Here is a 20,767-nt window from a genome sequence, read left to right as displayed (position 1 = left end):
ATGATACTGTCAGCAAAGGGTCGCAAACAGTGACAGCATCGCTGATGATGGATGATTGGCCAACAGATACATAAATTGGTGCTAAAAAGTATATTCCATTATTATTATTTAAATAATCTATATGATGGACTGCCGTGTCGAAAAACAACGCCAAGGGTACACCTCTTTCAAGGGTCCTTGACCATGCGTCAGACATATTTGGGCAGAACCCAATATCTGTTCCTAAATGTGTAGGGCTACATAAAGTTCTACTATGCATAATGCCATAAATGCATAATACATTTATACAAATCTTGAATATTTATGAAGAAATGCCCGTTAATGGATATGCATGGGCGGCGCTAGGGAGGGGCTAGAATGAAAGCCCCCAGAAAGACCAAAGCTCCCCGTTAGCACCCCAAAAAATGATTTCTGGAAGCAATTATATTCAGGCTGTATTCTATGGAAGTCCTGATCCGCATGGTGAAGAAAAAAAAAGAAAACTTATCTTATTTCGACATAATAAGGGGACATTCTAATCTGCATTAAGCCACATTAAGCGTTCTTACTGTATAATGGTTTTCTATGGTAGGAAAATGCTTAACGTGTACCGTAATTAAACACGTTGGGTTCATATTCTGGGCTCATCTGATTTTTTGTACATAGAATAGCCTACTTTATTATGATTTTAGTATCATAATGATTAATAAATGCACGCACAATTATCCGTGAACTTGAAAAATGTTGCACATATGTTTTACTATGCACATAAACAAATGCCTTTTAACTTATGTGTGCAAAATTCAGAATTAAATGAATGTGCAGCATTTTGTACAAATAGAGAGTCTAGGCCTACTATACGTTATGCGCATTTAGCTTCATATTTGTTAAAATATTATTGTGTTATTTTTTTCCATCTATGTTGATTATGAAAAGTGAACAGCGCGAGTAAGATGGATGTGTAATATATCGGGGACACTGAGTGGGTCAGACATGATATGACCACTTCATTAAGTTTTGTTTTGAAGAAAGCCTTTCTTTAAAAGGTGCATTGTGCAAGTCTCTGAGTTTTTGCAGAACTACGCCCCCTGTGGCGACAAGCGAAACTGCAACCAGAGGTGTGCACGCTCATAGACCACACACACGCTTGCACGAGCTGTTCATAACCAAAGGAGCATCAGCCGCACAAGTCATTTTAAATATATGAAAGGAAAGGCATTTGAGTAAATTACACACTGATGTGTGTGTGAGGGGAAAACGGGGGTAGTAGAAAACTTCGGTTTTTGTTTCCATCTATCTCCATGTTGAACATTTTTATGTGCTTACTGTATCCACTTATGATTGTATTATTATGGAAACACGTTCATGAAGAATATAAGTTATTACTTTGTATAGGATCCCGTTTGAGCCCTAGAGCAGATGTCGTGGCAAATTCTCAATCTTTGGTTCAAGTCTTCAAAGTCTGGTTCAGGTCTCAGAAGAAATCTTTCAGAGTCGAAGTTTCAGGTCTCAGAAGAATAACTTTATTGAGCAGTTCAACAAAGTGAGATGCCAGCTGGCCATCTGACTTCACAAGGGCCAGCGCTCAGGTCTTATACCTTTTTCTTATCAGGTGTCCAATTAACGCTCATACAGTTATCTTTTTCTACTTACTCCTCTTTGGCCTGTCGCCAAACTAACTTCAAACGATCAAACTAACTGTCATACTCCCCTTTTTCTTGATCAAACTAATTGTCACCATCAAAGCCAAAACATCTCAAACTATCTGTCACACTCCCCTTTTTCTTATCAAACTAACTTCAAACGATTAAACTAACTGTCACCATCATTTTGACAGAAAGTTTAACCGCAAGGGGCGGAACAAGATCAAAGGTCATCATCCATAATTTTGACAGAAAGTTTAACCGCATCAATGCCTTTTTCTTATTGGTGGCAAGACCTTAGCGCATGCGCTTTTTTAACATCTCTCCATGTATTCAGGCCTAGTTTTCTCTAGTATAGACATCACAGATTCAGACCTGGTTTTCTCTAGCATTACAGCATTTTATATTCAGACCCATGTATGAGACATGTATGAGACAAATGAAATTCCCCAACACAGACCGGAGATCTCTCCATTTGTTGAAAGCCTTCCCGAGGTTGACTCTCGTCTTATTCCGACGCCTGTCTGACTCCAATTTGGCCCTTTTGGTGGCACTAGACACAAGTTTTATTTTCTTTGTCTTACGTGGAGTTTGCGATGGGGTTTGGAATGAACTACAAGCCGGTCTCTTAGAATCCATCTTCTACTTTTGTGGAAAGTTGACTAAAGTTTTGTCGCTTGAGTTGTCTTCGCTGATACGGAGAATGGCGGCGAATACACAAACCTGCCAGACATAGCCAGGTGAGCGTGAACGCGCATGACGTCACGCCAGTCTCACATTCCGGCCCGAATCCCTCTTATTTATTTTACTGTACAGGATTATAGAGGCAATCGCAGTGATCAGAGAAGGGCTCATTCAGCCCATCAGGCAATTGTTTAAGCATGCATAGGTTAAAAAACAGCTATTTTTAACATGAAATGTTGCGCAATGCACCTTTAAAGTGAATTTCGTTTTGTATAAATAGTATCTTAATTTTAATACATTTATCAACCAATTGCCTTGATTTCATTCAATTCTGGCACCTTCATCTCAACATACTGTACAACGCGACGTACATTCACATCACATCACATGATGTAAACGCAGAGGTAGAGTTACACTCACGGGACACTGCAATTCACAAAAGTTCATTATTTGCATGTGCGTCAAAGTCTTGCTAATTAAACATGTCATTCACGTGCTGATGCGCTGTTCTAACATCCGCTTTTCTGAGCGCGTACACCCGACGCTCACAGGAACTAAAGCCGTCACAGCGCCTGCATACTGGACTAATCTTTCCAGTCTTATTGCGCTGATACTGTCAAATACACACAAGGTTTACATAAAGAAAGTTGGTTATGTCTACAGTGAAAGCAAACAGAGAAAATCTGCTTGTCAAATGCGTGTATATTAGACGCGTCGCGTGCAGTTCTTATGGTGTGTTCACACCGAATGCGAATTTAATTATTTGCGCGAGTAGATTACATACAAAGTCAATGCAAAGACGCGAATAGATGCATCATTCGCGTCGGGCGTTGCGAATGGCGCGAATTGGGCGACGCGTTTGCCGCGAATGTCTTCCGCGCAGGTTGAAAAATTTGAACTCGAACGAATGTTCAAGCGTCTAACTAGACGCGTATTTCACGCTGAACACACCATTAAAGAGACAGTAATAATAAGCTGCCACTTGTCCTTAAAGAGAAACTGCACCCAGAAATAAAAAATTCTGTCATTATTTACTCACTCTAATGTTGTTCCAAACCTGTATTCATTTCTTTCTTGTGCTTAAATATACTATGGAAGTCACTGGAGTACAGCAACTGTTTGGTAAGCCACATTCTTCCAAATAACTTTTATTTTCAACAGAAGAAAGAAACTTGAGAGAGTAAATGATGACAATTTAATTTTTTGGGAGAACTATCCCTTTAATGTTAATAAAACAACAAAACACAAAGAGGAAATCACTCACTGCTCTTGACTGAGAACTTTAATAGAAGCTTTAATAAGCTTTTACTTAAAAAAAATACAAATATATCGGTATCGGGCAAAATTAGTTTGAAAATATCGGCATATCGAATATCGGCCAAAATCCAATATCGTGCATCCCTACTACTCTCTGATTATGTAATCCATTATGTGCAGTTCTGGTAAGCATTCACTACTGAGATGGAAATCGCTGTCAAATCTGTCCCTGGGAAAAGTAACGTTGCGTCGAATTGAAAAAGGAACTACGTTTCGTTACCAAGTTTTCAGTAGTAACGTGTTACACTACTTTTTACCTGAAAAAGTAGTTACGTTACACACAACACTGGTAGCAAGTCATTCAGATCACTAGGAAAGTGAGTTCTGTGTGTGTAGCATGAAGGGCCTACAAACTATAATAATAAATATGTCAAATGTGTGATATAATAAGTATAATAAATAAACTACCTGGCTTCTGTGAAAAATCAAATTTTCATTTATTTTCAAGTTTTATAGGACTTACAACTGTGAGAGAATGTATGGTAGGAAACAATCTTTTATAAAATATTTCCAGAGTGTCAATGTCCACAGGCCATGATGGTGTTTGACTGGCAGAAGGACCAGCTCAAGAGGAGTCCACACAGGCAGGCCAAGCTGTCAACTCCGCTCAGGTTTCCCTGGATCTGATGCCTGTAGGTGTGAGTTAGTTTTAGCAACTGTTGCTTCCTCAATCCACTGCTTCTCCTGATCATTGACAGCACATATAGAGCCGTGTCCTCAGCCGGTCACCAGCCCATCAAACATCTTGATTGGGGGGAGTCTAGATTTAAAGTTAGGCAGAAGTTGTGAAGTCAGTGAGGTGTCCACATACTTAGCCACATAGTGTATACAAAATACATTTGAAATGAAAGCAATGGTTTACATTCATACACATGTGTAGTTTACCAAATTTTTCATGAGCCTAAATTATGTAATGTTAGTTTTGAACTATATTACACTAGCCTGACTCATATTCTAGTCAGTCTGTGAGTCTGCTCCATAGGGCTTTGATTATGAGGCGTGTCTTAAAAGAACCAGGAACAAATAAACCTCTGCACTCAATTGGATAGACCTACAACTAATCAGAGAAACGCAGTAAGTGACGTATGTTGAGCGACGCACAGTTGTCAACAGAACTCAACTACACACGCTGGAAGAGTAAAATAATGAGTGTTGCTTCTTTTACTTGGTCCTCCATGAGCGACCAAAGGAGAAACCACAGCGACCACAGGGTTTTCAGTGCGTCCCATCTTCTCAGCGACCATCGGAGCCAGCTGATAAAATAAACTTTTGCTGAATCCCGTAGGAAGGACGGCAAACACATCTTTCCGATCGACAAATGCCTTGATTGCAGTTCTCTGTTCGTCTTTTAAAATGAATGCGCTGTCGATTTCTTCTAAAACAGACGCGATAGCGGAATCTACATCTCAGTTCTCCAGCGGCGGCCATCTTTGAGGGAAACCAGTTCAACCCAAGCGCTCTTTAATAACGTGAGGATTACGCAACTGCAGATCATCTGTCCATCATCGTATAAAGCCCGCCCTGGCAATTTGATTGGCCCGACGATTTCTGAACTGATCATAATTACTCCTCAATGGATCGAGTCCAGACCGAACTTCCCGACCAAAAAATGTTGCGTGCGGGGTTCGGGCTGGCATCCAGGCTAATATTACACAGTATCGAGAAATTTTTAAACGTATAACATTGTATAAAATTATTATGTGTTGGATGACAAAACCATTGCTGAATTGTCATCTATTTAATGTAGTGTAGTTGTGATGTTTCTGCTAATTTTAAGGGAACATGAAAGTACAAAAGTACAAATCTTACCTGAGGCTCTGGACTCAAAATCCACCCCATGCCTGTGAAACGGCCGAGCTTCAACAGGGACGCCCGGACCCACTCTCTGTCCTCCTGGGTGACAGGTCTTTTGATGCCAGCTGAAAAAATGATATAAAACTGGTTATAAATGAATAAAATGAGTAATGATATTTATCTCAAGTTAATAGCCTTTTATTATGATCATCATTTATTTATAGTACACAATCTAAGCTTTTAAAAAATCACAGTGTACATCTCAGCCTCACGGTCTTGCAATTGGTCAATTTCAATATGGTGATAAAGCTTATGATCATTATTCACTACAACACACCGTGAGTGTATGTTAGAAGAGTTTCATAAATACGATTGATATTTTTAGCAATAGCTTTAAACCATATTACGTACGTTAAAACCCTGCAACATCAACAAACTTATTACAAACCTCGTGTTGTGGATGGTGTCATCTCGGACACTCTCTTGGCTGCTGTTTCGTCCCCCTTCGAGGTGTTGGCCTTCATCCACACACATCCCACGTCTGTGCGGGACACATATTTCTCTGCCCAAATCAACAGATATATGATGGCACTTGTCTCTGCCGATTGGCCACTCGCATGTGCTGTACCTGACTGCCTGTTTACAACTTAACCCTCACGTTAAACACTTCTAAAACACATTGCTGCCAGCGCTGTTTATCAAAACAACACTTCTGTAGCTAGCCCGGGGCTGTCAGATCATACTAAATTGACTAGCCTAAGTTCACTAAACCCTATAAAACCTGTCTGTCACATATTTACTTTTTTGTTTAGTTACATTCACAGTTATAGAAGTCCTGTAAAAATAATTATGTTGACATACCTCATCCAGAACAAGGAATATCACCTTATGTCAACTAGCTAGCTAGCTTACAGCTAACTCACCTCAACCTCGTAAACCTTCTTTTTCATTGATGCCTGGACTCTACCCTTAATTATGCCACCTGAATGATGAGCTACACTAACCACTCTGTTGGTGTTAAAAGAGTTTAACCCCTTTTTGACCGCCAAGGGGGCTTTGACAGTATTTATACCACACGAAACGAGCAGTTTGTGTGACAAAACGAACAGTATTTATTAGGGGTGGGCGATATAGCCTCAAAATTATATCACGATATTTCAAGAATATTTGCGATAATGATATTTATGACGATATTGATCTTTTTTTGTTGTTGAAAATTTTCTTATTACGTTTATCTCAACTAAATCTTTGATCACTCATTGCGTTTTTACAATGGGGTAATTTTGTGGTTAATAGTTTACACAACACAAGGAATGATGCTTTGAATTAAATTTGAAAAAAAAAAAAGCTAAATTGTATACAAAATAATAAAGATACAAATAAAGAAAAACGTTTTAGGGTAGGTCTAACACTAGTATTCAGAAAAAGTAATCAAATGTAAAATAACACAGTCTTTTAGTTCTGATTCCTGACTAAATTAAATACATAGGCTATTCATTCTCATTCATTACAATTAAAACTATCTTGTTGTTTTGACGACAACATTAATGACAGACACATAGCCTATGGCTGCTGTCACTTTTAGAGCTAGTGCACTGATCCATTGCCGTTTTCATTATACTGTCCGTCACACTGTCACATGCGTTTTATACATAACCGACTGTGTTTACGAGTATACTTACCAAGACCGGAATTTTTACACAATTTTGCGTTTTTCCCTCCATTAAAGTGATATAATCCGCGAAAAATAACTTTTGTTACTCGCGAGCTGTACTGTAGCCTTTGTATGCACCCAGTGCAACTACCTCTCAGAGAGCGCGCGAGTAGCCTAGCCTACTGGATAGTTTAAAATCGCGTGAATGTTTAAACTGAGAAGACATGAAAATCATCAGCTTTTAGTTACGATGTACTGATGGCCCGATTGTGCAAGAGACAATTCAGTCTCGAATGCGAATAGACGCATCATTTGCGCCGGGCGTTGCGAATGACACGAATTGGGCGACGCGTTTGCCGCGAATGTCTTCCGCGCAAGTTGAAAAATTTGAACTCGAGCGAATGTTCAAGCGTCTAACTAGACGCGACAGACGCGTATTTGAGGCTCTATTCGCGTTCGGTGTGAACACACCATTACTGTGCGTTCACACCGGACGCAAATAGCGCGTCAAATTCGTGTCTACCATGTCTAGTTTGACGCTTGACAACTTTGTGTTAATTCGCGTGTCAATGGCGAAATTGACGCGCGTAAAAACAAAAGTTTGAAGCGAAAGTCAGAGGCGAAATCCGGAGGCGAAAGTTTCGAAACCCGTTGGCGGCCATCTTTTTAGATGTTTATCGAGCATTAGCATTAGCATTATTCGAGAGAGTCACCGCTCGTATATGCTCTGGAGAGCAGAAACAGCTGCGTAGGGGCATCGTCGCTGTACTCGGGTCCACCAGACCCTCCGGAGGGTTTCAGGAGTTTCACAATTTGCTCCAGGAGCTAGGTTTGGTGGACCTAACGGTGAGGACGCTGACGAGGACAGCGTAGGCCGTATAAGGCCTCGGCCTCGAGTGGTCTATGCCTGTCGAGCCTCCGCGCTCTACAGCCCGGCACGAGGTTTACCCTCGCCCGCACCCACCTAATCTGTCATTTATTTTTGTTTTGATAATAAATGGAGCCTCCAAAAGTGAAACATGTCCTGTGATTTTTTTTTAAAGTTTTTATACACTAAATTGTGTTTGTTGTCTTTACATTAGAATAATAATGTTTCATAGAATCTAGAATAGATATGGAATAAATAGCATTAAATACAAAATGAGTATCTCTCATATATTGAAATCGAGTTTTTATGTGAAAGATTTGCTTTGCACACCAAGCATTTTTGTCATATTACAAAATAATTTATTGAGGCCAAACATAAAATAACATTATAAACGGTCGCTTCACCACGTGACAGCAGCAAGCAGGCTCCTGATTGGTTAACGCGGCGCGAATTGACGCAGAAGTTCAGATTTTTCAACTCGGGCGGCAGACGCGAATTTGCGTCAAACGCGAGAATGCACAAAAAGCACTACATAAAACATTTGCGCGTAACGCGCTTAACGCGCCAGGCGCTCAATTCGCACCATTCGCACGAATTTGACGCGCGAATGAGGCGTATTCGTGTCTACCGCGCCGCGCTCTACGCCTCATTCGCGCCGCAGGAATTTTTTACGCGCGTAACGCGTCTTTGCATTGACTTAACATTGAAATCACTCGCGCCCGACGCGCTATTCACATCCGGTGTGAACGCACCATTAGGCTAAATGCGCCATACGTCATTGCGTTGCTATATCATTGATATCGCGATATGACACTTTTATATCATGTAAAAATGTATACCGGTATTATCGTGGACGGTATGATATGGCACACCCCTAGTATTTATATCGTTTTTACCTCTTGTAACTACAGCCACAAAGCGCCGGCGCCCTCAGATCACTTGGACGTGGCTGTGTTTACAAGAGGTAAAAACGATATAAATACTGTTCGTTTTCTCACACAAACCGCTCGTTTCGTGTCTTAGGCAATCAATGTGTACTTACATTTACGAGTCATTAAATCATGTGTAATTTGGACTTCTCTGTGCATGCTCTTTGAGGTGGAGACCATAGACCTGCATTATATGACTGACAGACAAGAGCGGTTTGACCTAAAAATATCAAAATTGAAAATACTGCGGAAACAAAGACACCTACATCTTGGATGCCCTTGAGGTAAGCTAAAACATACCAAAAATTAATTTCAAAGTGAACTATCCCTTTAAAGATAAAAGTGACTTATACAGAAAGATGCATTGATGAAGAAAAACGTCATCGCAACATGCTGGAAAACCGCACACAGGAGCTGGAAGGGTACCATAGAAGATGGAACCTGAAGTTATAAGGAGTCCCAGAGAAAGCAGATCAAAACGTACGAGCTGAAGTCATTCAGATCCGTCTGGAGGTGTTACCCGAGGGAAGGATCAAACTTCCAGATCATGTGATCGATACGGTTCATCACTTAGGATCAAGGATGCGAACCGACAAGCCGAGACCTGTAATAATTAATCCACCTTAATGGCTTTCTTTCAAGTTTGACGTTTTGCTGCTAAATAATCTAGGATCTTTGGTTATTGTGCCTTAATATCCATAAGCTATAGTTCAAAATTTGTTGGGGACTTGTCATTTTGTTATTTAACAAGTTGGTTCACTTAACATTGACTTTTGTTTGACTGCAGAGTTTGGGAGATCTCTTTCTGCTCTAAGCTTAAGATCTTTTTGTTTTTAACGGTTATTTTGTATTACTTCTAGTTGATGTTGCTGTCTTTGTTTTCATTAAATGTCAGGGGTATATACGGCTAACTGTAAAAAGGAAAGCTTTATTTTTGTTTGCAAAGACACTGAAGCCTGACTTTAGTTTTTTCCAAGAATCCCATTCATCTGTCAACGATGTAAGATTCTGGAGATCTCAGTGGGGTCACGACGTGTGGTTTTCCCATGAACTGAACGCTGCGCACGAGTTACTACTCTCAGGAATGCATTTAGAGGGAATATTTTACATTCGGACCGTGATTCATATGGTCGCTTTCTGTGTAATGTCATTGATTTCAATTCAACTTTTATTATTTTGGCCCATATTTATGGTTTTAATTCAAGGTCTGAGAATGCAAGTTTTCTTGAGTTTATAGAAAGTGTGAAAAATGTCCAAACTCTTTGCTTGTTATAGGTGGGGATTTCAATATTGCAATTGACAGTGTTCTTGATAAATGGCCACCTGGTCAACCCTCATCACTTAATCCAAAGTTTATTCAATTCATGGAGAGACTTGATGTGATTGATGCCTGGAGGACCAAATTCCCATTAACTAAAGCTTTTACCTGGAGCAACAAGGCTGCTTCTCATCTCTCTCGTATAGACCGTTGGCTAATCTCTAAATCTATTGACATTCATAGTACTTTTGTTGATATTCTTCCAACACCCCTAACTGACCATAAGGCTATTTTTATAAAAAAATGTAACTCTCTGTTAGCCCTCTAAATTCTATTAAACCATCATATTGGAAATTAAATAGTTCTCTATTATCACATAATACCGTTAGGCTAAAATTGAACTATTTCATTAGTTTCAAAAAGCTGTAAGGGAACGCTCTTTTAGTAATAATTGGGAGTTACTCAGATTTGATATTGGTAAATGTATGAGAAGATTTGGGAGTGAGCTTGCCAAGCTTAGCGAAATTGATGCCGTTACTCAGGGGCTCCTGAAAATCTCTCAAATGCTGATGCTGCTTTCCTTTGTAAATTACTAAATCAGCTTGATGATATTTACAAATGTGAAGCTGAAGGTGCCTTCGTGCGATCTAGGAGATGAATGGAGCAAGGAGAACAAAATGCTAGCTTCTTCAGGCTAGAGAAGTCTAATGCCAGTTATAATAGCTTGTCTCATTACGGATGACCCCAAGACAATTTCTGATTATTGCAACAAGTTTTATAAGTTATTATATACCTCTAGGTTCGATGAGGATGATACGTCCTCATTTTTAGACTCCATAGTCTATATAACTACTATAGAGGCAGATGACAAAAATCGTTGTGACAAACCTATTTCCCTTAAAGGAGTAGTTCACTTTAAAAAACACTTTTGCTGATAATTTACTGTCATCCAAGATGTCCATGTCTTTCTTTCTTCAGTCGAAAAGAAATTAAGGTTTTTGATGAAAACATTCCAGGATTTTTCTCCATACAATGGACTTCAATGGGGTCCAAACGCTTCAAGGTCCAAGTGAGAGTTTCAGTGCAGCTTCAAAGGGCTTTAAACGATACCAGACGATGAATAAGGGTCTTATCTAGCGAAACCATCGGTCATTTCAAAAATAAATACAAAAGTTTAAGTTTTATAAGCACAAATGCTCACCTTGCTCTGTTCTGTGATGCGTGTTCGTGACTCTCCTGTTCGAACTCGTTCATCAAAATGAACAAATCTTTTTTCGAGACATTTGGTTAATTCAACGAACGAAATGAACGAAATGACTCGAAAAAAAGATTCGTTCATTTTGATGAACGAGTTCGAACAGGAGAGTCGAGCAAGGTGAGCATGTGTGCTTATAAAACTTAAACTTTTGTATCTATTTTTGAAATGACGATGGTTTCGCTAGATAAGACCCTTATTCATCGTCTGGTGTCGTTTAAAGCCATTTGAAGCTGCACTGAAACTCTCACTTGGACCTTGGACCGTTTGGACCCCATTGAAGTTAATTATATGGAGAAAAATCCTGGAATGTTTTCATCAAAAACCTTAATTTCTTTTCGACTGAAGAAAGAAAGACATGGACATCTTGGATGACAGTAAATTATCAGCAAAAGTTTTTTTTAAAGTGACCTACTCCTTTAAGGAAATTGTTGATTCTATTAATCATCTTAAAATCAACAAGTCTCCGGGTAATGATGGTTTTCCTGCTGGGTTTTATAAGGCTTTCTCTGAACCCTTAGCTCTATACTGAGAACATCTCTTCCTCCTATAGCTTGACACAAGGTGTGATTACTCGAATTACAAAACCACTTCTTATTGAAAATTGGCGTCCAATCAGTTTACTTAATACTGATTATAAGATTCTAGCTCTGATTTTTGCTCAAAGATTACAGAAGGTCATGAGCTATTTAATCGATGAATCTCAGTCTGGATTTATAAAAAATAGGCACATTTCTAATATTAACAGACTCATTGTAGATCTCCTTGACTATTCTGATTTGATTTCAGAGGAAAGTTTTATATTTGGTTTAGACTTCCACAAGGCATTTGACACAGTGGAGCATAATTGTATTTTTCGTTGCCTTAGGAAATTTGGCTTTGGTGATTTTTTTAATAATGCCGTCAGGACACTTTATACTAACAGTAACTGTTCGCTGAAATGTAGTTTAGGTATGTCACCTAGATTCAGTCTTCAAAGGGGTATCAGGCCCTATCTCACCCTATCTTTTCCTCCTCGTCACCCAGGTTTTCTCGCATTATGTTAATAAAAGTGCCTTGAAAGGGATTCTCATTGCTGAAAGGGAAATAAAGATCAGCCAATTAGCAGATGACACTGCTCTTTTTTTAAGAGATGCCTCTTGGGTACCCATTGCACTGTGGATAGATTCTCTAAAGCTTCTGGTCTTTTCTTGAATCTGTCTAAATGTGAACTACTTTCAATTAAAGGTTGTAACCTAACTATAATTGATAATATTCCAATTAAAGACAAGATATCTTATAGGGGTGTGCAAAAAAATCGATTCACATTTGAATCGCGATTCAATCTTTACCGATTCAGAATCGATTCATAGAATTCCAAAAATCGATTCACATAGGCTATTTTTTTTTTTTTTATGGCGTGCATGGGCGGAGTGGCAATCGGGTGAGTCGGGAGTTTTACCGGTGGTCCGGTAGTGTTTCGAGGCTGCGAGGGCCGGTCTGATAAATAGTTTCATTGCAAGTTCTTGCCGCCCGCTGGTCAAACTGTGCAGCCTCTCTGCTCAACCCGTAAATAAATGCATCGATCCGCAGATTATGTTTGAGTTCTTAATGGTCTGTAGATCTTTTGCCAAGCGTGTTACGGGTTCTAAACCGCACTCGTATCGTTTTTTCTCACTCTCATCAAAACCGAATATGTTCATCACGTTTGTGTGCATTTTATTTTGAGATTTCACCGGAACCACAACGGCGATATGAAGCGCGCGTCCGAGTGAAGACTGCGCGAGCCACAGAGAACACTGTATCCATGAGACTGATAGCAGCGGACACGAGCGCTCAGCTTGATTTCAAAAACAACAGATCTCTTATTAATAGCGAACTAAATGAATGCTCTGCTAGTTAACTGGAGATACCCGCAAATTACGCCTATGAACGACTTCACTGGATCTAAACAAATCAATCTAACCATAGTTGCTACCAGTAGCGGTGGCTTTTTAAAATCTATTTAAAATTATTTCACAAGGGTTCTATGACATTAGTATATTTTTAGGAAGTTCAATGTGCCCAGTCGAGTTCACATTTCAACAGTCAGCCTGGTAGCTGAAGTACTCCTTAAACCACATTTAGCATAATTGTTTGTTTGATCTGACTACAGCACTTTAAAGCTAAATGTAAAAGCTTTTTATTTAAGTTTTATTTTAAACTTGAATTAAATGTATTTGAAAGCTGGCCAAAGCTTGGCACTTTGCACTTTTTAGTTGCAAAAGTTTTTATTCTTGTATGAAGACATAAAGTAATAGCAATCTACATTTAATTTGTTGTGTTTTTTTTCTTTTAAATTGTGTCTACTGCAATCAATCACATAGGAAAAAGTAAACTACATTTATATACTGCGAATCGTTTTTTGAATCGAGAATCGTTTTTTAATAGAAAATCGATTTTGAATCGAATCTTGAGACAAAAAAATCGGTATCGAATCGAATCGTGACATTTTCTGAATCGTGCACCCCTAATATCTTATCTAGGTATCTCTATATGTAAAAATCAAATTGATAGATGTGTATGTAATTTTCCCCTATTATGGAGAAAACGCTGCAGAGAGATTTAACTTTTCTGTGTTTTGCTTATTGAAATACAACATTACTTTGGGACTATCTCTGACTCGTGTACCAAGAAGGCTTTAAAAACAACTGAAATATGTAAGTCTTTTAATCTTTTCCTTTGATATGTATTTTTTTCTGATTAGTTATACACCCCTGTCTTGTGCCTTTTTTTTTTGTTTTTCCTTTTTTTTCATGTTTTTTTCTGTTTATTTGTTCTATATTGTGACTGTTTTCTTCTTTGAAAATGTTTCAATCACAATATATATATATATATATATATATATATATATATATATATATATATATATATATATATATATATATATATATATTCCTGTCTATGCTGCATACGAACCACAACACTCACTGCTAACGGGTCGTGTGTGAAACAGGCGTTAGAGTGAAGAATATCCCACACGTGTGCTATAAGGATCAAATGAGTTCAGCTTTGAGAATGAAACTAACCTGTTTGTTCCTCAGTTTCTTCAGTTTTCACGCTGAACACTTCTTCAATCTTTATGTCTTCACTCTCCTGTTTAATCAATGCCATCTTTATAATAGCATCACGTGGATCTCAGATGCTTCTCCAGTTTTCCTGTGTGTTTGGACAATTTGTTATGTTTAAGATTAATTAAGAAAAGTAAAGTCAAACTGTAGTAGCTTTAAACTGTAATAAACATTAGTTTGTAGTCAGAGAATTGGAAAGAAAGTCAGTCAGATTTATAGTCTGATAAGGCAAAACAAAAAAATACTGAAAATTAGTGGTACAAATTAATTCATATATGTTATCATAACTCATTGGAACAGCATCAACGATCGCTTTACAACAATGTTGCATTCAATAAAAGCGTATTCGTTTAACAGTTATTGTAAAAAACTATCAAATAGAACGAATTAGACTTTTGTGTGTACAAACCATGGTAAAAACGCAAACAATTCTTCAACCGAGTCGCAGGAGCAGGGCGCAGCTGTTTGACGTCATACCGCCAGACCAAAATAAAGGTTCCCGATGCTGTGTCTAAAATAACAAAAGTGCATAGACATTACTTAAAATATATATATGATCAATAAACCGTGACAAAAAAAAATGTTTTTACAATACTTAACCTCGTCAAAATAAGTTGAGAAATTTTCCATTTTTTAAACTCAGTTAAAATAAAATTTAAGTTAAAATCACTTAAACAGTTCTTTTTTATTGTGTATAAATGGTTTCTGTATACCCACCCAGACATTGCAGTTTTGCCTTTTAGAATGAATCTAACATTCTTTCATTAAACTCTAAAAGTAAGAAGTAAACTCTGAATTCATCTGACATCTATTTTATTATTTGTATGTTCATTTCTCTGCACTTTGGGGATTTTAGACACAGCAGCGGGAACCTTTATTTTGGTCTGGCGATATGACGTCATAAAGCTGCGTCGCGCTCCTGCGCCTGCTGTGATTCGCCTGAAGAAAGGTTTGTGTTTTCACACATTTAAAGTGTCTAATTAGATACAAACTGTTCTGTCTATTTATATTGTTTACAGTACTGTAAAACAGTACTATAAAATGAAGCTGTTATTGTACCATTGTAATGCTTTGTCTAACATTAATGAGCGATATTTTCTCAGTAAAGCGCGTCCGCGCTTGAATAACAGAAAAGTTGCGTCTCATTTCGCTCCATGTATCGTTAATCAGTTTATCGTAAACACGAATTCGGTCTCTGACAAATATTAATGGGAGAAACGGAACTCCGAGACAGTTGAACCGATTATTTTGCTAATGTTTCACTATTTTGAAGCGCTCGATAACAACTGTAACGAGACCACAAACATGGAAAATTATAACTTTTGTTATAAATTTATTATTTGTACCACTAGTTTTCATTTATTTATTTTTTTCCCAATCAGGCCATTAACTATCAATTGCACATTCTGACACACTCCCTTTCCAATTCTCTGACTACAAACTACTAAAGTTTTTTATTCTCTGCTAAACTTTGTTCTCTTCTTAAACATGACAAATTGTGCAAACACAGGAAAACTGGAGCATCTGAGATCCACGTGATGCTATTATAAAGATGGCGTTTATTAAACAGGAGAGTGAAGACATAAAGATTGAAGAAGTGTTCAGCGTGAAAACTGAAGAAACTGAGGAACAAACAGGTTAGTTTCATTCTCAAAGCTGAACTCATTTGATCCTTATAGCACACGTGTGGGATATTCTTCACACTAACGCCTGTTTCACACACGACCCGTTAGCAGTGAGTGTTGTGGTCCGTATGCAGTAAAGGAGCTCATTGTGCTTCACATAAGACGGTGGGCCGAGGGGAGATTTCGTGTTTTGTGGGGATGGATAATCCAGTTTTTTATATATAACCACTACACTTTTCAACAAAGCAAATAAAAATTCCAATGCCACTCACATACTTCGCACATTACTATAATATCGGTAACTTTCTCCAGGTTATTTTCCCGGCGAATAGAGCAGGCGGCTACGTGTGGGGTCCGACATGCATGACGTAGGCTATTTGTTGCCTTCATCCAATAGCGTGCGTGGGAAAGTGTCGGTGTTGGTGACGCGTTTGTCAACACACTGGCGTGCTGATATGAAGTTGCTGTCTTTGCACATCTTTTCGAGAAGTGATTTTATGAGGGGGTACTTTTAAATTGTGTGGCGATTTGTCCAGTCCCAAGCAGTGCACGAAACACATTTCTCAATTCCTGGCATGAAAGTTATGGGAAATTTCCCCACCGCAATATGGCGGCACCGTTGACGTACGCTCCAGCAGGCAATTGGGCGTCTATGTATTTATTATGTCTATGATAAAAACGAGCCAGACAATACTCTTTTTTCCCGCACATTTTGACTGTGGAAGAAATGGCAAAACCATGAAGTGCTGCCTGCATATATGTGAGGGAAATGGACCCACCATTCCCTTCACAGACATAAGTTGCGACATGACATCATGACTTTGCGTAAACATACACGCCACTTTCAAGTCAAGTGGCGTGTTATCTATACGCATTTCGAGCTATCCGCGTGTATGTCTACGCCGTTAAATGTCCGAGCGAAACGAAGCAAATTCTATATCTACATCTGAAGAGCTCTTTTCCAAAACGCGATAAACGCCATTTAAAAAAAAAAATGAGTTTGTCACGTCATTCTGTTGTATACCGAGCCTACTCACTGCTCCATAAATGTTTCTAACCAAATCGCTACATATCCCTGTTTAAATTGTACTGAAAGGTGTCGTTTTACTCCAAACCGCGACAGCCGCTACACTCGTTTCGAGTCACAGTGCGACATATTCTCTCGGCCAATCGGAGTCTTCGAATAGCTGTCATGCGTGAGGTGTACGTGAGGCGTGAGGTAAACATCGTCAGTGTGAATTAAATACGTCGGAAAAATGAATGTGTTGACTGTGATAAACACTTTTGATGGGTCCGAAGAAGCTGTTAAGCCCGCGCCAGGTGGAAGACGACGGCGTTTAAACGAAGACAACCACGAACGTCAACAAACTAAGAAGATACGCTACTCTGGTGGAGGACGGATCCCCACCATTGGATGTAAACACACCTCAGCTAAATGCTTTTGCCAAGCAGATAGATTGACACCCGATGACCTTGTCATGAATTTTCAGAAGTTTCATGACAAACCTAATAAGGTGGATCAGGACGCGGCACTTCTTCACCTGATGAGCGTATCTGAGGTAAAACGGCAGCGTCAGAACGACGAAAACCGTCAGAAGGGGAGGAATGTCACCGTGAAATACAGCCTGCTGTGGGATGAGCACCCCAACAAATTGCCAGTTTGCAAGGCCACATTCCTGTCAGTTTTGGGTGAGTAAAGTTTTCATGTTTGGAATAGTTGAAATCCGTTTTGTATGTGATTTTCCTTTGTAGTTACACTGATGGGCGTCATGTTTTATACTATTAGAAGGATTGTTTTTTGGCTACTGTTGTGGCAAAAATTCATCTCAAACAAACATCACTGCGTAAGAGACACTCATAGTCAAATTATATAAAATAGAAGTATTTATTCTTGCAAGAATAGGAGCAGTCTAATACACAGTTGTTACCCTGTGCAGAAGAGTGACACACCCCCAGACAGACTGAACTAGCTTTTATCTTAGTTTCAAGGCCTTCTTCCCCCCAGAGCCTTCCTCCCAGTAGTTTTCCATAGACGTCACTAGTTGGCCCATAAGCCCCCCTGCACCAAAATGGCCTTCTGACATCTAGGTCAGAGGTCCTAGTTCGTCTGTTCTCTGGAGTGTCTCCCTCTTCTGCCTCCCCAGGTACATAAACAGAATCTTCTCTCACTACAAGTGAGACACACATGTGACATTCTTTGAATCATCTATATTTTACTAAAGATCAATGAATATCATTAAAATTGCCACTACAACTCCTCACTTTTTATCATTCTGATTACCCATAATCACAATAATAAACAATAAAACAAATTTTAAGTCATATCATCACACTTATACTCTTTATCTCTGATTTTTGCATAAATGATCACTCTCCTTGAACCTGTGAAGAAAAGTTTAGAATGAAGAAGCATAAGGCTGTTTTTGTTTGGGGAAAGGCCCCGTAATATTTTAGCTAGCAAGTAAACCTTTTTACGACGCCGGGCTAAGCGAGAAATCTCTGTTCCTGCGCTCCTGTAAACAGACCCTCAGTCACGCCAGTAAGGAAAAAGGTAGTTATAACATAGTAAGGAAACAAACAGATAAAAGTATAATAAAAATCACTCAGTTTCAAACCCTATCTTTGTACGCCATCTCGTAACACGGATGACTGCTGCTTTTAACCCTCTTTAAATCTTTTGCCCTTAATCTTTCTCAGAAAATAAACAAATAGAAGAAAAACAAACAGAACATACATTTAACACATATCTCACTGTAGCTCCCGCTACCTGTATCGTCACATAATTTTGTTCATCCTTGGGATAGACTGTCATTTTCACCAATTGAACAGACAGCATGTTTCACCTGTCACTGTAATCATATTCCCCCATGAATAACAAAATTATTAGAATAACAATCCTAACTCCTATCATTAAGCCTTTTCCATTAATCTACGCCCATCTCCATTTTTCACCTCGGTTTTCCTAACCATATTTTGTTCACTTCTAATTCAATTTAGTAAGCTCTATTTAATGCCATATTTAACAAAATCTAACCAGAGAAGTCTTATAATTTTATCCATTCTTCTAACCAATGCAGTTGTTCAATATTAACTCTAATATTTCCATTACGGACACAATCAATACATTTTCTACATTTACATTCAAATCAATACCTAGTTTGATTCAATCAAACCAAATCATCACAAAACCAGATTCTTCTGTTAAACTTAAACCATCAGTTGTGTTGATCATCTCGTTCGCCCCACGGACGTTCTGTGTTCTTTTACCTTTAACTTTTAATTCAAACATGCTGTGGTTCTACTTAATAAGCTTCAACAATTATCCCTACCATTTACATTAATTAATAGATCTTCTCTTCCCAAAAACATTTTCCTTAAATATTTCCTAATGAATAAGTAACCAATCAAATCTTTTGATCTACTGTATATCAATACTAAGCCCTATTTTGATTTAATCAAATCAAATCCTCAAAATAATCACAAAACCACATTCTTAAACCATTAGTTGGTTCACATCCTCCTCCAGGCGTGTTGATCATCTCGTTCGCCCCATGGACTATGGGATGGTTGTGGCCTGTTGGTGTAGGTGAGAGGCTTGGACCCAGGTGTCACACTCTCCAACCATTTTCTGATCCTTATAAGGTTTTCCCTTATATCACGACCGCACCCCCACTGGAGTGAACTGTCACCTGTGAATGGAGACCTTAAGTATTTTGTTAGTGACCGCTTGACAGCCGCTCGTCCCCTTTGGTGTGACCTGTGGAATCAACAATCTGAAACATTATCTCCGGATAATTTCTTGCTCACTTAATAGCACTCGGGGTCCTTTTACCCTGAAAAAACACTCAACCCACTTTGCTCATGTCCACACAATATTTATACATTTGGAACAGAATTAGTTCTGTTTGATCCAATCCATCCTGACATTCTGTAAAAGGAAAATTTTAAGTTATGCGCTGCGCAGGTGTAGCACCTTTCTGCCACACTAATAACCCAGGCCAGGACAGTTAGCCAAATTCATCCATAGCCATTATTTTATTGGCACATTTTGCCCTGTCTCCCAATCCTGCATGCTCTCTGTTAGGGGTGGGCGATATCTCGATATTTAAAATATATCGAGATATTTTTTAAACACGATATGGATTTTGACATATCGTAAATATCGATATATTGTTTATATTTAATCCTGATTTCGCCACTTTGCTTGTTTGCCTTCTCTGTGCTGTGCTCGCCCCCGCCTCCTTGCTTTTGTTCCCCCTCACCTCGCGTGTTGTCTCATTCAACAATTGTCTCATCCGCAACCAGCCCGGAGGCTACAGAACTCCGAGTGTGTCTGCGCGCGAGCGACAGAGCACGAGAGAAACCGAGTATGAGCATTAATTGCATTAGTAAATTGGTAGCCTACATACTACAATATATAATTACTAAATAAGAGGCATGGAAATTCGATTAATGGACTCCAGTAATCAGTAATACTACAAACGTCTTGTTTTAAACTATTGCAGGGCTCGAATTTCGGCGCGGTTATTGCGCATAATTCTAATCATTCCCGCAGGTCTCCCATTTATAATGCGGGAAATTCCCGCAATCGTAATCCACACAGATTATAAAATCAAATCATTCTTTTAACAACTATCTGCCAGACGCAATTTCACAAACAGCGTGAGTGTTC

General features: G+C 38.8%; 2 protein-coding genes across 3 annotated transcripts in view; one reads left to right on the top strand and one right to left on the bottom strand.

Moving 5' to 3' along the window:
* Positions 1 to 14,918, bottom strand: part of LOC130102440 (tyrosine-protein phosphatase non-receptor type 23-like) — a 37,281-nt gene extending 22,363 nt beyond the window's left edge. Inside the window, exons 1-2 of the mRNA XM_056268470.1 lie at positions 14,880 to 14,918; positions 14,429 to 14,558 (exon numbers count right to left, since the gene is read on the bottom strand). Coding sequence (XP_056124445.1) covers positions 14,429 to 14,513 — 85 coding nt within the window. The 5' untranslated portion in view covers positions 14,514 to 14,558; positions 14,880 to 14,918. The remainder of the gene's footprint in view (positions 1 to 14,428; positions 14,559 to 14,879) is intronic.
* A 1,079-nt stretch (positions 14,919 to 15,997) lies between these two features.
* Positions 15,998 to 20,767, top strand: part of LOC130102433 (gastrula zinc finger protein XlCGF8.2DB-like) — a 250,377-nt gene continuing 245,607 nt past the window's right edge. For both annotated transcript variants that reach the window (XM_056268463.1, XM_056268461.1), the window contains exon 1: positions 15,998 to 16,107. In XM_056268463.1, coding sequence (XP_056124438.1) covers positions 16,023 to 16,107 — 85 coding nt within the window. In that variant the 5' untranslated portion in view covers positions 15,998 to 16,022. The remainder of the gene's footprint in view (positions 16,108 to 20,767) is intronic.

The sequence above is a fragment of the Rhinichthys klamathensis genome, unplaced genomic scaffold (genome assembly GCF_029890125.1).
Source record: "Rhinichthys klamathensis goyatoka isolate OS25496 unplaced genomic scaffold, OSU_Roscu_1.1 h1tg000272l_1, whole genome shotgun sequence".
Taxonomy (NCBI): domain Eukaryota; kingdom Metazoa; phylum Chordata; class Actinopteri; order Cypriniformes; family Leuciscidae; genus Rhinichthys; species Rhinichthys klamathensis.
The sequence above is the reverse complement of the archived record's forward strand: the minus strand, read 5'-3'. Positions and strand labels throughout refer to the sequence as shown.